Below are 15,128 nucleotides of genomic sequence, written 5' to 3' on the forward strand. Positions count from 1 at the left end.
GATCTCTTGACAGAAATGCAATATAATATACATAACTATATTATAAGTGGTGTATAAAGACCTTGAAAAATGTACTGTATTGTTTTAATTATTACCTTAGCTTGAGCTGTTTTATCTACACACAGCGCGGGTCTCCTTATATAGAAGTCGCCATTTTGCGCCGCCATGTTTCTGCAGTAAAAAACATGCCGTTTCTGCATGTTTCTAAACGGGTTTTGTCTAAACGCGTCGCAGACGATGACGTTTGTCCTGTGGCTTCACTAAGCATTTCGAAAGGAAGGGGTGGGTTGCAATTTACAGTCTTACCGCTAGATGCCGCTTAAAATCTACACACTGGACCTTTAATCCAAATGTAAATTCAATATGACTATGTGCAGGCTACATCATCAATAAAACACAGCATATTAAAAACGTATTCTGTGTTAAAGGGTTAATAAAAATTCTGTTATTAATAACTCACCCTCATGTCGTTCCACACCCGTAAGATAAAGTATTTTTGTTGCTTTATGAAATTAAGATTGAACCACTGTAGTCAATGTAGTCCCATTTCACGCTCATGATGTTTAACACCTGTAAAACTTTCCTTTATATTCAAAACACAAATTAAGATATTTTTGATGCAATCCAAATGCTTTCTCAGCAAAGATTTACTGTGTTCAACTGTATATGCATTAAATTATGATTAATTTGCACATCATGTTATTCATTTTGGTTTGGGGCACAATTAATTGTGCCAACATTTTTAATGCTTTTTAATAATTAATCACAATTTAATTAATTAACAGCTCTAGTATTTGTGTGTGAGTTTATATATTTAGGACGCAGTGGTAAGATTTAATTCCACTGTAAACACTTCTCAAACAGAATCAAACTGTAAGTGTTTACCATTTTGGGCACCCTAAGCCCCCCATGCCCCAAAATTGCCTAAGGTTTCTTATTTGAATTGCACAACAGTAATATTGAGTGTATATAGAATTAAGTTAGATATATAAACCTGATTTATTTTTACTTTGAACATTAAACAAAATTGTTACAGTTTGGTATAATTCTTAGTTTAAAAAATAAAAATTGTGACCAATTGTACTATTCAAAAGGATACAGAATCATTCTCTGTAAAAAAATAAAGGTCTTGGTTTTACCTTAAGCCCCTGTCAAATATATCCTTTGCTTGCAACTTCCTTATTGGATGTATTTAAACAACGTAATAATACAGTACTGCAACTTTAGTGTGTGATCTTACAAAAAAAAACTAAATAAGAATAAAAAGGGAAGCATTCGATTACGATTCAGACTGATCTAATAAACTGAACAAACAAACACCAGCAAACATTGTTGTAAGTTGGTTATTGCCTGAATTTATAAGGGGAATCACATAGCACTCATTTTCATATTGCAAAAAACAAACTTACTGTGAGATGCAACAAGTAGTTAACAAGTAGAGTTACTTGAACAAGAAAGTGGTTGAAATTGCAGCCACCAACCTGCGACCAGACCTTGTTCTGTGGTCAGCCTCGCTCAAGCTTGTCTACATCATCGAGCTCACCGTGCCCTGGGAGGGTGCAGTGGAGGAGGCCTATGAACGGAAAAAGCTGAGGTACGCTGAACTTGAAACCGATGTGCAACAACAAGGCTGGAATGTGAAGGTACGCCCAGGGGAAGTAGGTTGCAGAGGGTTTGTAGCCACCTCAACATCCAGGCTACTCAGGGAGATGGGAGTGCGAGGAAAGGCAAACCGGCAGGCAGTCAAAGATCTCTCCGTGGCTGGGGAAAAGGGAAGCCAATGGCTGTGGGTGAAGAGAAATGACTCCGCCTGGGTCTTCAAGTGAGTTGATGGCCCCTAGGGAGTGAACCTAGGGCGCTGGGATTCACTGCTGAACCCTCTGGAGATGACGTGGGCCTATCGGCGAAACACCCAGGAAAGAGGGCGCCCACTTGACAACCCAAAGGGTGCCATCACTCCATTGACCATCCAATGAAGTCTCAGTGATGCCTCAGGTAAGTATTAAGGGATATCAACATCAAGTCCTATACAATAGACCGGTGTTGTTGGGTAATTGCGGTAGATAGGTTGCCACCGTTTGCCACAGAACCTGCATTAACGACGACAGTGGGGCCTCTGGCCTTAGTCAAACGGGTTGGCGCATGGTCGGGTTGCAGTGAGATTTTGGTGTTTTCATGTGGTCGAATAGTATGCCATACAGAACCATTTGCCACTGAACCTGCATTAACAATGACAGTGGGGCTTCTGGCCTTAGTCAAAGGGGTTAGCGTGTATGGTCGGGTTGTGGTGAGATTGTGGCGTTAGAGATCGAGGTTAGGTCATGTCAAGGGTTTATGCACCGAGTTACGAGAAAGGTGCAATCTCAGGAGATGGAAGGGCTGAGGAACAGTGTGGCAGAGGGTCACTCAATTGACCATCCCACGGAGTCTCATCGGTGCCTCAAGCACGCATTAAGGGATATCAACATTAAGTCCTATACAACAGATCTGAGATACAACAAGTAAATAGACTAGATATACACTAAAGATGAGATTTTGATGACATTGATGAGATACAGAATATGATTCATGTATTTACTGCGTGATTTAAACCTCTGCCTGATGTCTATATAGACTATCATGTTTCTACTTGTATTTCACGCCAAGTGTGGAACAAAAGATTATGCGTCACTGATCAAACCAAACCACCAATCATGGGTGTAAAGCCCAAAGTCTCAAAAGCCAACTTGACAATCGAGTGAATGTTGTGCAGTTGCGAGAGCATAGAGAGAGTCGAGCGCTTATCCCAGCACTTGCATGTGTGACTGCATTTGTACCCTTTGAGTAAAGGTGCGCTGGAGTCTTTTTCGCCCATGAATTAACCTATAAATGCACCCTTGCAAAGATGCTTTTCCGTGTGCAAATATTATTCTGCCTGCATCTCTGGCTCGCACATTCTTTATATAAGTGACTTAGATTTGGGTCTGAAAAAACGCAACATACTTTCGAAGCTATGCTTACCACCCCCTTTTTAATAACTTTGCGCCCCCTAGTTGGGAAACCAACCAGTGCCTTAAGCAAGAGTCTTGTTGTCTGTTTGATTTTTTTCTATGTATCTGGGCCAAAATCATTAAATAAGTTAACCGCTTGTGGCCAGAAGAGGACCCCCCAAGCCCACGGGGCCCCACAAAACTGCGTGGTGGGTAAACACATAAATATTCATAATAAATGCTAGATGTCTCGTCCACGCTGCTGGCCAATGGAGGTCGACGTTCACACCTTGCGGCCATCTTATCACAGTCACCTTGCTCACTCATAACATTGTTTTAACGGTGCATGTACTTTTTAAATAACCATAACTTGCTAAATTTTTACAGATTTTCAAACTGTTTGGTTTGTTATAAACTCAGAGATGTACTTATGACACTGCATAAAAAAAAGAAAAAATATATTACTTAAATTGGTAACACCTAAAATATTTAAACATTTCCAACTTAGATTTTTTTACTTAAAGTGAGAAAATTTAGGTTGAAAAAAACTTTACAATTTTAAGGCATTACCAATTGAAGTATTTTTTTAGGTTGATCCAACTTTTACTTTTTACAGTGTAGTTCTGATGGTCCCTGTTCGAGTTCATGGTACCATACTGTGTTATCAGTAACATCAGTAAACACACGCCTGCACTAACTGTATCATCCAGCCATGTCCGTAACGTCAGCCAAAACCGTCTGGATGTCGGCGGGTAAGTGCATAGACTTGGATCTCGGCCATGCTCATGCATGCCCATTTTAACATCATCACAGAACATGAAAGCACCGGCTCGCCATGCCAATGAAATCTGTTGCTTAAAGACGATCTCTCAAAACATGATCTTTCAAAGTATGGGTACTTCCAGGGCACTTTGATCAGCATTGAAAGAGAACATTTTCGAGGGAAAAGTGTACCAAAATACACTACCCCCTGCTGCAAGCCTTTCGTGCAAATGAAAAAGAAAAATCTGATTTCAGAGAAGAAATAAAAGATGCCCCGAATCAGTTCATTGTTTATAAAGGCAGACACTTCAGAAAAACCCACGTCCGGGGCCTTTAGAGGGAATGACAAATCAGAATGTTTGAAACTACAAAATCTTATTATTATGGATGATTCAGAATCAGAGACATTGAAGCGAAAAGAGAGACAGTGTGTGTGTGTGTGTGTGTGTGTGTGTGTGTGTGTGTGTGTGTGTGTGTGTGTGTGTGTGTGTGTGTGTGTGTGTGCTCACTCATGATGGTAATACAGTTTCAGTGTTAAGAGTCAGATACGAGTAGTCTCATCTTCAGGCACTTCAAAAACACAAATTCAGTAAAGAGGCTTTCAATACTCCAAAGCCACATGCAGAATATTAATCATGGCGATATCACAAATGCTCCTGACACTAATACATTCCTGCATACCAAACACTGGAGCTCAGCTAATGAGTTCACTGATAAAAGCAAACAAAGGGCATTATTTATAAATACTTTCTCTATTTCTGGAGAGAAAACAGACACTGTCATCCGAGCAAATTCAGCACCCATCAACCCACCAACAAACCCCAGCAGGGTCAAAAATGAAGTAGGGCTTTACCATATAAAGTGATGCTCCAGATATTTTTTGTGCAGTTTTAGGTCTATAAATTTGAATTGAATGATGATGTTCCCTTACCGAGAGAGAGATGTCTATAAGGCAAGCAGAGATACGAGCAGAGATGGTGTGGTCATTGGATTGGAATGACGGATGAAGCTGTGTGTCATCTGTGTGACAATGGTATGGGAAGCCATGCGCCTACATTTTTTTTTTAAATGTACCTTAAAGGGACACTCCACTTTTTTTGAAAATATGCTCATTTTCCAGCTCCCCTAGAATTAAACATTTGATTTTTACCGTTTTGGAATCCATTCAGCTGATCTCAGGGTCTGGCGCTACCACTTTTAGCATAGCTTAGCATAATCCATAGAATCTGATTAGACCATTAGCATCATGCTAAAAAATAACCAAAGAGTTTTAATATTTTTCCTATTTAAAACTTGACTCTTCTGTAGTTACATCGTGTAATAAGACCGAGAGAAAATTAAAAGTTGAGATTTTCTAGGCAGATATGGCTAGGAACTATACTCTTATTCTGACGTAATAATCAAGGACTTTGCTGAAGTAACATGGCTGCAGCAAGCGTAGGGATATTACGCAGTGCCCGAAAATAGTCCCCTATTGAAAGTTACTAAGGGGACTATTTTCGGCTGCTGCATAATATCAATATTATTTTTGAGCGTGATGCTAAATGGTTTAATCAGGTTCAATAGATTGTGCTAAGCTATGCTAAAAGTGGTACAGCCAGACCTGGAGATCAGCTGAATGGATTTCAAAAAGGTAAAAATCTAATATTTTTATTTATAAAAATGAGAATATTTTCAGAAAAGGTGGAGTGTCCCTTTAAGAATTGTACCCATGACATTGCTGTTGTACAAGTCGAACTACAGGAACTACAATCAAACAATCTATCAAGTCAATGTGCAATATTTATTTTACACCACATTCATTAATTATCTTGCAAACATGCAATATTGAATTATTATGGACCTAAAATAAGATGAAAAGACATATTAGGATCAAGTTAAAATTATATACTGGTGATTTAAAGGGATAGTTCACCCAAAAAGGAAAATTCTGTCATCATTTTCTCATCCTCATGTTGTTCTAAGTCTGTTTGAATTTCTAATGAACACAAAAGAAGATATTTTGCTAAATGATGATAAGCACACAGCTGATTGTAACCATTGACTTCCATCGTATTTGTGTTTCATACCATGGAAGTCAATGGTTTTAATCAGTTGTGTGCTTACCATCAATAATCAAAATATCTTTTTTAGTGATCATTAGAAAAAAAAATCATACAGGTTTAGAACAACATGAGGATGAGAAAATTTAAAATTTAGGGTGAACTATCCCTTTAAATGCATCTCTCACCCAAAGGAATGTTATTTAAGGACAATTCGATCACATGTCTAATTGTGGATTAAGCTTTTTAGAATTAAAATCATAAAACCAATGTCCTTGGTTTGTCATCTACACTCGATATAAATTCACGCTACCGATCGCATTACACTGAACAAAAAAAGACATCTCAATACCCAGCAGCACTACTGCTTTCAGGTTTTGCCTTAGCACTCAGCTTATATCAGGGGCATGAACAGGCTATGCACTTTTTATGAGCTGCTTTGGAAAGAAAGCATTTATCAAGAACATAAGGGCAAAGGGACGTGTACTATAAACTCAGGAAGCAGAATAGAACATCTCTCATATTTCAGGAAATCATTTTTTTTTAAAAATCAGCTGATATGCAAAACCCTCTACGTGCATCTGAGATGTTTTCTTGTAAATGAGCATTTTTTTATAGACTATTAAAGGATTAGTCCATTTTCTTTAAAAAAAATTCAGATAATTTACTCACCACCATGTCATCCAAAAAGTTGATGTCTTTCTTTGTTCAGTCGAGAAGAAATTAAGTTTTCTGAGAAAAGCATTCCAGGATTTTTCTCATTTTAATGGACTTTAATGGATCCCAACTCTTAACAGTTTAAAGAAAAATAAAAAATATGCACTTTTAAACCACAACTTCTCATCTTCCTCTGGTCCTGTGACGCGCCAGCATGACCTCGCGTAATACGTCATCACGTCAAGAGGTCACGGATGACGTATGCGAAACTACGCCCCAGTGTTGTTTACGAGTGTGTAGAAAGAGGACCGTTCCAATGTTGTTGTATGTGGAATGATATTAATTATTGTCTTTGTGTCAGTTTAGTGTTTAAAATGGTCTGCAAATGTGCGTTTCATTTATGTAACACGTGACCTTTTGACGTGAGGTCGTCCTAGCTCGTCACACAGCCGGTGGAAGAAGAGAAGGTGTGGATTAAAAGTGCATATTTTTCTTGCCAATAATGACGGTCGTTTCGCTAGATGGGACCCTTGTGCCTCGTTTGGGATCGTTTGGAGTCCTTTGGAGCTGAGTTGAAGCTGCAATTTTGGACTGCATTGAAACTGTTAAGTGTTGGGGTCCATTAAAGTCCATTAAAATGAGAAAAATCCTGGAATGTTTTCCTCAAAAAGCATAATTTCTTCTCGACTAAACAAAGAAAGACATCAACATTTTGGATGACATGGTGGTGAGTAAATTATCTGGATTTTTTTTTTTTTAAGAAAATTGACTAATCCTTAGATTCTGCCAACAAACTGGTATTTCTGGCCGGGATTAGGCAGATTTAATATTTTAAAGCGAAAATATTTGATACGCGCTAAGAGAATTTGGTTAGTATCATCATTTCATTTTTGACTGAAGTGGCATTTGCATCTAAACTCCTCAATTGAGAAATCAAGTGCTTTTGAATGCTGATCTGGCAGCATGGCATCTCTCTGCTAAGTGCCACATTAATGTGTAGACACTGAATAAAACATCAAATTACTGGCAGTTTACAAGCTGCTGTTTAAATAATAGTGATACAGGGCTCGAAATTGCGACCATTTTGGTCACATATGCGACCGAAATTTAATCTGTGCGACCTTAAAATATATTTGGGAGCATTTGTGCGACTGCCCATTTTGTTGTGACGCGAGTTGATTGTGATCCTGCGTGCTGGCGCTGTCCCAGGTTCAGTGTTCTCTCCAACAATACATAACCAATCAAATTTCACCATTAAGTTCTTGCGTTTAATGAAGACCGCAGATTGGCTAATATGAGCGTCAGTCATTCCTTGTTGCCGTGAAGCGCGGAAATGTGAAAAGACGACGCGTCGCGAGCATGACGAGAGCGAGCCGATTACAGCCAAGGTTATTACTGTATTTTTTGACGACGATCCGGATTCAAATGTAACTCCACCACCGGAAAATACGAGTTGACGTTAAACCTTTCAGAGAGAGTGGCTTAAAGATTTTGAGTGTCTCCGCTATGAAAATGTCACTTACTGTGTTTACTGTAAATCCTGTAAAACAGCGTTAATGGCAGAATCAAAACATTTTAAGCGGCAGACGTACCTTGCTTAAACATGGCGAAAGTGCCAAAAACACAAGACGTGTGATGACAAATGTGTTTATTGATGGAGACACCGACCTGTCTGTCAAAGTGTGTTTGATGGTGTATGTGCGCATGCGCTGGTGAATGGACATTCAACAAACATCCTTGTGGTCCATGTTGCTGTGGAATACGACAATGCTGATGGTATGCTAATATATATTGGTATTGATAACTGCATTACCAGGATGCTTTTACTACTAAATAGGCAATGTTAAAAAAAAAAAAAAAAAACCTTCTATATTAGGGTCACTTTTGTAATGTCACAATTAATCAGTGTTTTACGTGTTTGCTAAATTTTCTATGTAATCTTAATCATGTTACCTGTAATTGTTAAATTATTATTGCTGCTATACTATTTCAACAGCATTTGGGTATTAATTCAGGAATTTATGCAGCAAAAAATAAAATAAAATAAAATAGAATACCAACTTTTAAATGCTGGCCATAGGACGTGTAAAGCCCGGTGGTGGTGTTTTATTTTTAATAAAACAAATCCATTGAAGGAATAGTCTACTCATTTTCAATATTAAAATATGTTATTAGCTTAACTAAGAATTGTTGATACATCCCTCTATCATCTGTGTGCGTGCACGTAAGCGCTGGAGCGCGCTGCGACGCTTCGATAGCATTTAGCTTAGCCCTATTCATTCAATGGTACCATTTAGAGATAAAGTTAGAAGTGACCAAACACATCAACGTTTTTCCTATTTAAGACGAGTAGTTATACGAGCAAGTTTGGTGGTACAAAATAAAACGTAGCGCTTTTCTAAGCGGATTTAAAAGAGGAACTATGTTTTATGGTGTAATGGCACTTTTGGGAGTACTTCGACTCGCCTGAAAAGTCCGCTCCCCTTCTCACTCTCATAATGGGAGAGGGAGGGTGTTACTGCGCCGAGTCGAAGTACTCCCAAAAGTGCTATTACGCCATAAAATATAGTTCCTCTTTTAAATCCGCTTAGAAAAGCGCTACGTTTTATTTTGTACCACCAAACTTGCTCGTATAACTACTGGTGTTAAATAGGAAAAGCGCTGATGTGTTTGGTCACTTCTGGCTTTGTCTCTGGATGGTGCGGTTGAGTGAATGGGGCTGGGCTGGATGCTGTCGAGGCGTGGCGGCGCGCTCCGGCGCTTGCGTGCACGCACACAGATGGTGGAGGGATGTGTCAGCAGTTCTTGGTTGGGGTAGTGACATGGTTTTATATTGAAAATGAGTAGACTATTCCTTTAACATTTACATTGTAGTTGTGGTGCTTTTTAATTTTTGGATGGATGCGCCTAAATTTTTGCAGGTGCTCCTAACTCTTTAAAGTTGGGAGCACCAGTGCTACCAAATAAAAAAGTTAATTTTGAGCCCTGTGATACTACAGTACTGTTCTGTGAATATCCTTTATTCGATTGCTTAAATATAATTTTAAATGAGGTTTGATGATGTATTGATATAGGCCACAGATATTGCCGAAAGCCACAGGTATTGTCGAACTCTTTAAAAGGCATGTCACCGAATAACCGAAACTATGCGATCACATCAATTATGTGAGTTTTATTGAAAATTCTCTTTTCATAGAAGAAATGTTGAATATTTTCATGAAAAGTGCTAAATAAAATAATATTGAGAACAACATAACAAGCATTTCCATCCGTGGCTTCTCTATTTTTAGACCATGACATTACATAGTTCAGAAATATTATAAGTATTTTTACAGACCTCTGTCACATTAGCCATATAAGATTTCATTAAATGCAGAAGTACAGTCTGAATAACACAAGTTACAGACCAGCTTGATCCAGTAATTCTTTCTATAGCACTAGAATCTTCCTTCCTTCCTTCCTTTTTTCCTTTCTTCTTTCTTTATCGATAAAATGCATAATTTATCAAGGCTTAGGAGTATAAAATTTATGAAGCCGTCAAGGAACTACTGCACGCTGGTGAGCTACTCCATAACAATGTACTTTAAAAATCCCTGACAACTCTTATGTTCCTAATCCTATCCGAGCCCTCATGACTGACTTATTAAGATCACAACATCCCTAAGCAAGATCCACATCAGCAGTCACATTTCTTGTCTTTGCGCAGCTCATTAGAGAACTGAAAGCAGCAGGGAAGATGGGTTGCTACTCTCTGTGCATGCTGGGTGCCTAAACCAAGAGATCAGGAACTGCAGTGGACCATGTTCTCACCAGCAGAGATTTTACACAACGTAAGCAAGCGCTCAGTCAGTCTGAATTTCATTTTTCTGCCTTAGGGTAGGAAATACTGTCGAAATAACCTTGTAAAATGCTTAGCTTGTCATCTTACTTATATTACACTAAAAGGAAGGGGGCTTGATCTGATACTTCAAAATGTATAACAGTAAACCAATAGGACAGACACGGGTCCGTATGTCATAAGATTACTTACTAGCTTGCATCAACTGTCCTTGACGACCGAACACCTGGGAAAAGGTGGTGGGAGTACAGGTAAGCGTGTCCTCCATGGCTGGGATGTCCCACTGGACCAGTCCGTGAGCAGCAAGTCACGACGGTAGATCGGAAAAGATACAGCACTTGTTTCTGTCTTCAGTCGTCTTTTGACACCAGCAGCTGCTGGAGCACTGTTGCAGCTGTTTAAGAATAGCACAGAGGTCTCAGTAAAGAGAAATAGCCACATTCAACATGCAAGATAATGAGAGAGTGTGACTGCGTGAGCGTGCGCGGAAAGAGGAAGCATGAAAGAGAGGAAGAATAAGAGCAATGATATCTTGCCTTTCCAGTCGCTCTGTGATCATGTGTTGAGGTTGTGCGTCGCTGGCAGTCCTCTCCAGGTTAAGAGAGGTACGGAGGAAGCTTATGGTCTGTAGCTAAGTTCAGGTCCGGGTCTATTGCACACTGTCCTGCCGAGCGGGAAAGCTTTGGTCCCCCAGACTCAGGGCGGACTGATGATTGTTGTGCTCTGATCGGATGCTTTTGACTCTTCTCTTCTCGCTCTGCCTCGGCTCTACCCCTCCCTTTCATCTCTCTCTCTCCCTTCTCTAACTCCTCTGACGATCTGTTTCGTAAGAAGCACCGCTGCGGGGATGAGATTTTTCGCAACTCTTGCAGCTCCACTTCTAATTCTCTCTGTGTGGAGGAGAGAGAGGTGGTCAGAAAGAAAAGTTCACAGGGGACACACCTAAGATTGGTGAAAGGGTTTAAAACAAATGACAATTGGTGGACAATAGGGTTGAAAATTGGATATTAATTAATAAATCTGTCACAATAAGATGAAACCAACTGCAGTATATGTATCATTAACATATTACATTTAAATGAAGTGATAAGACTTGAGACTTTTTCAACCAGAGGAGGCACCGGGATCCATGAGGGGGTCTTGAGATTACTGAAAATGATTTAAAATTAGACAAAAAAAAAACATTAAATTCGACTAAAAATCAAGATATTTCTGATAATTTGCTTATTTTTATAACAAATATATCTTTCTAGTTAAGCCAAGCTCTAGATTTTTTTCTTGGGTAGAAATTATGATGGGAAGTCAAAATGTTGACTTATCTCTAATTTAGGAACTAATACAGACAGTCACACTTACAATGACGCCGTCGTCCCTCTAGGTGGCGCGCCACACATTTTTAAAAATTATATGCTTCAAATAATATGCTAAGAAATAAAAGTAATTGAACAATAAAGATGATAATACAGATTTACTCTTTGGTATAATAAATTACATGAATTATTCTTATTTTATAAACAGCATCATTTGCTTAAATACAATTAGGCTACATTCGAGGCTAACGTACATCTAAGTTAACCGTCAGTTCATCTTCGTTTAGCCTAGCTCCTCATAAAACGAGGGAATTTCATTTAAATTATCCGTAAATAGCACTTTAATTGCTAACGTTATATCTGAATTTTTATAAATAAAACAGGATGGAGAAACATTTGTTAACCCGCTACATCAGCTATTGATTGATTCCCACAAGAACATACATAAACATGATTTTACGTGATGAGAGTGATCTTACTGACATTACCTTGTAAAAGCAAAATTAGGCGTTATAACAGGAAGCACTGGGAGTTTCACAGCTTTACGTTGAATTTAATTCCCTCAGGCTCGCTCAACTTTAGCGCCAACGCTGCGCAGCCCGTTTGGTAGCCATGGTTACAAATGGCTCACGCGGTACTTTGACGTCAAAAGACCGCTCGGTCTGCGCAGCCGTTCGTGCAGACGAACATAACTGTTTCTAAACAGGAGAGAGTAGAGATCTGTTGGATAACACTCACATTTACAACACATCCTCAGTCTACCTAGTTATAAGGAAACAATGATCATGCTCTCATAATATACAGTTCCAAGAAAATGAGAACCTTTTGGAATGTCATGGTTTTCTGAATAAATTCTGAAAAAAAATATTGAACACAAATCAACATTCAAAATGGCAGCAATAACCTACCTCAAACAGGCGCTTCCTGTAGCTGAGGAGACCTGCACATCATTGAGGAGGAATTTTAGCCCATGGTAGAACTGCTTTAGCTCAGTCATATTCTGTGGACTTCACATGTCTATGGGCCTCATCAAGTCAATCCATATCATCTCTATTGGGTTGAGGTCTGGGCTCTGACTTCCAAAGGGTGGATTTTCCCTGCTGAAAAAAACAATAAAATCATTACAGAAAATTCTAATGGTTTTATTGGGAATTTTATTGGTTCTAATATTTTTTTTACGGTCTATGGTTCTAATGGAATATGGCCCAAAACACACACTGTAAAAAATACTTTGCTGCCTTAAAATTTTTTGTTAAATCAACTCAGATTTCCCAATCATGTCAACAGAGATGAGTTGTCACAACTCACAAAATACAGTTGAGAAAAGTCAACTCAATTTTTCAAGTTATAACAACTCACCTGTAGTTATAACAACTCATCTCTAGTCAAGATAAATAATAGTAAGTTGAAATTACTTGCAAATCCGAGTTGATTCAAAAAATTTAAGGCAGCAAAGTATTTTTAACAGTGCACAGTGTATTGTTTTTTGTTGGTCTCTAACGGTATGTATTGGTTCTATTGGTTCTAATGGAATATGGCCCAAAACAGACTACAGTGTAGTGGTGTTAATGGTAAAAGCTAATGGTTCCTATTGTTATTTTAATAGAAACCATTAGAATTTTCTGTAATGGTTTTATTGTTTTTCAGCAGGGTTGTTTTTCTGAAGCCATTCTGTTGTGGACTTGCTCCGGTGTTTTGGATCGTTGTCCTGTTGCATCACCCACCTTCTATACAGTTTCAGCTGACGTACAGACATTCTCACAATATCCTGAAAAATTGTCTGATATACTTGGGAATTAATCTTTCCCTCAATGATTACAAGCTGGCCAGGCCCGGATGCAGCCAAGCAGGCCCAAATCATGTTGTTTCCTCCACCTTACTTTACAGTTGCGATGATGTTTTCATAATGATATGCAGTGCTGTTTCTATGCCAGATGTAGCGCTGTGTGTTTTTTCCACATAGTTCAATCTTAGTTTCATCAGTTCACAAAACATTTAATCAATACCACTGTGGAGTACCAATGTGCTCTTTTGCAACATTGTTCTTTTAGGAAGCAGTGCCTTCCTTCATGGATTTCCTGCGTGTTCAGTGTTTTCTACAGTAGACTCATTAACAGAGATGTTAGCAAGTTCCAATGATGTCATTCGGGGTTGTTTCTTTACCTTATTAATTAGTCTTCGGTTTAATAAGTAAAAAAGGTCACAATCCTTGTGCTTTATGTGTATATGCACCGCTTAGCTTTTCTCTATCTTAGTTTCTGTAGTACAGAGACTTGGAACCTGCATGAAGCTGCATTTTTAGGGCTATGCCACCTTGCACAGCAATCAGGATTAAGTGTGGTAATATTTCTTGCTGTCAGGATGAGCAGCATTATACATCCCTTCTCTCCAATGCACAGCATGGAGGAACCATAAACCACAACACAGGCTCACAGAGGAACCATAAACACCCGCACCCTGGCATGAAGAATGCGTAAACAAGATGTTCGCCCTGCTACACAAGGATCGACTACCTTGTGTATGAGAACATATTCAATATTAATTTCTTTGTTAGAATATTGACAAGCGAAGCCAGACACACTGAAGGGTACTTACAACAGAAGGAGTACACAAAAAAGATGTCCATTTCACTTGGTTGGTTTAAAATGAGATTCTGACAGCAAGAATACAAAACAGTCATAATCTCGTCCTGCTGGAGAGATCAAGCTTTCAACGGGAACACTGCAATATCACAAGCCAAGTGATTTACTGTAGAGAACTAAATGAACCTGAACTAACATAGGACCTACAAACAATCGTTATCCATGTTTAAATTTTACATGTACACTGTAAAAAATACTTTAAATTAAAATTACCTTAAAATTTTTGGTTTAATCAACTCAGATTTACAAGTCAGATGAGTTGTCACAACTTATAAAATATAGTTGAGAAAAGTCAACTTAATTTTATAAGTTATAACAACTCACCTGTTCTATGGCATTGTGTAACACCTTTATTTTTAAGTAGAGGGTAAGCAGCGGTCTGTGGATACTTCAGATTAATATTACAACACGTAATTAAGTGCATTAAAGTTAAATGTTTATTAGTAGCTTATACCAGACCAGTGTTTTCTGGAATTGAATGACATTTTGCACTGCTCTACCAGCTGAGCTACCGAAATACACACAAACACATATTTTATATATGTGAAATAGCAATACTCGTGTCATTTCATCAAGAAGCTTCTTGAAGTTTCACTTTAGGATGATTTTCAACTTTTTCCCCGTCATTGATGAGTTATCTCGTCAATTAAGAGAAAACATTTCCCTGCGCAACATGATTTCACAAAGTTCCGTGTTATAGTCACGGAATATTTTGCTCATTTATCTGCATCATTGTCACAGATATCCGCATTTTTCCATGTCCGTACCACTGACTTTATTTTCTGTCAGTTTCACGTATTGGTTACGCAATTGTTTTTCCTATTTTTATGTTTGGGGTTAGATTTGGGGTTTGGGTTAGGATTGTCACCTGACATTAGGTACACTGTAAAAAAATTCTGTAGAAATTA

General features: G+C 38.5%; 1 protein-coding gene across 7 annotated transcripts in view; it reads right to left on the reverse strand.

Moving 5' to 3' along the window:
* The window catches only part of kaznb (kazrin, periplakin interacting protein b), a 207,496-nt gene extending 196,800 nt beyond the window's left edge, over window positions 1-10,696 (reverse strand). For 2 of the 7 annotated variants that reach the window (XR_008638822.2, XM_055184899.2), the window contains exon 1: window positions 10,461-10,683. Coding sequence is in view for 6 of the 7 variants with exons in the window: in XM_055184899.2 (XP_055040874.1) it covers window positions 10,461-10,536 (76 nt within the window). In the remaining variant the exon portion in view is untranslated. Of the gene's footprint in view, window positions 1-10,460 lie in introns of all 7 variants that reach the window. The other 5 variants (XM_073876096.1, XM_073876094.1, XM_073876097.1 and 2 more) reach the window with 3 other exon arrangements.
* Between the last annotated feature and the right edge of the window lie 4,432 nt (window positions 10,697-15,128).

Source organism: Misgurnus anguillicaudatus, chromosome 14 (assembly GCF_027580225.2).
Source record: "Misgurnus anguillicaudatus chromosome 14, ASM2758022v2, whole genome shotgun sequence".
In the NCBI taxonomy this organism is placed as follows: domain Eukaryota; kingdom Metazoa; phylum Chordata; class Actinopteri; order Cypriniformes; family Cobitidae; genus Misgurnus; species Misgurnus anguillicaudatus.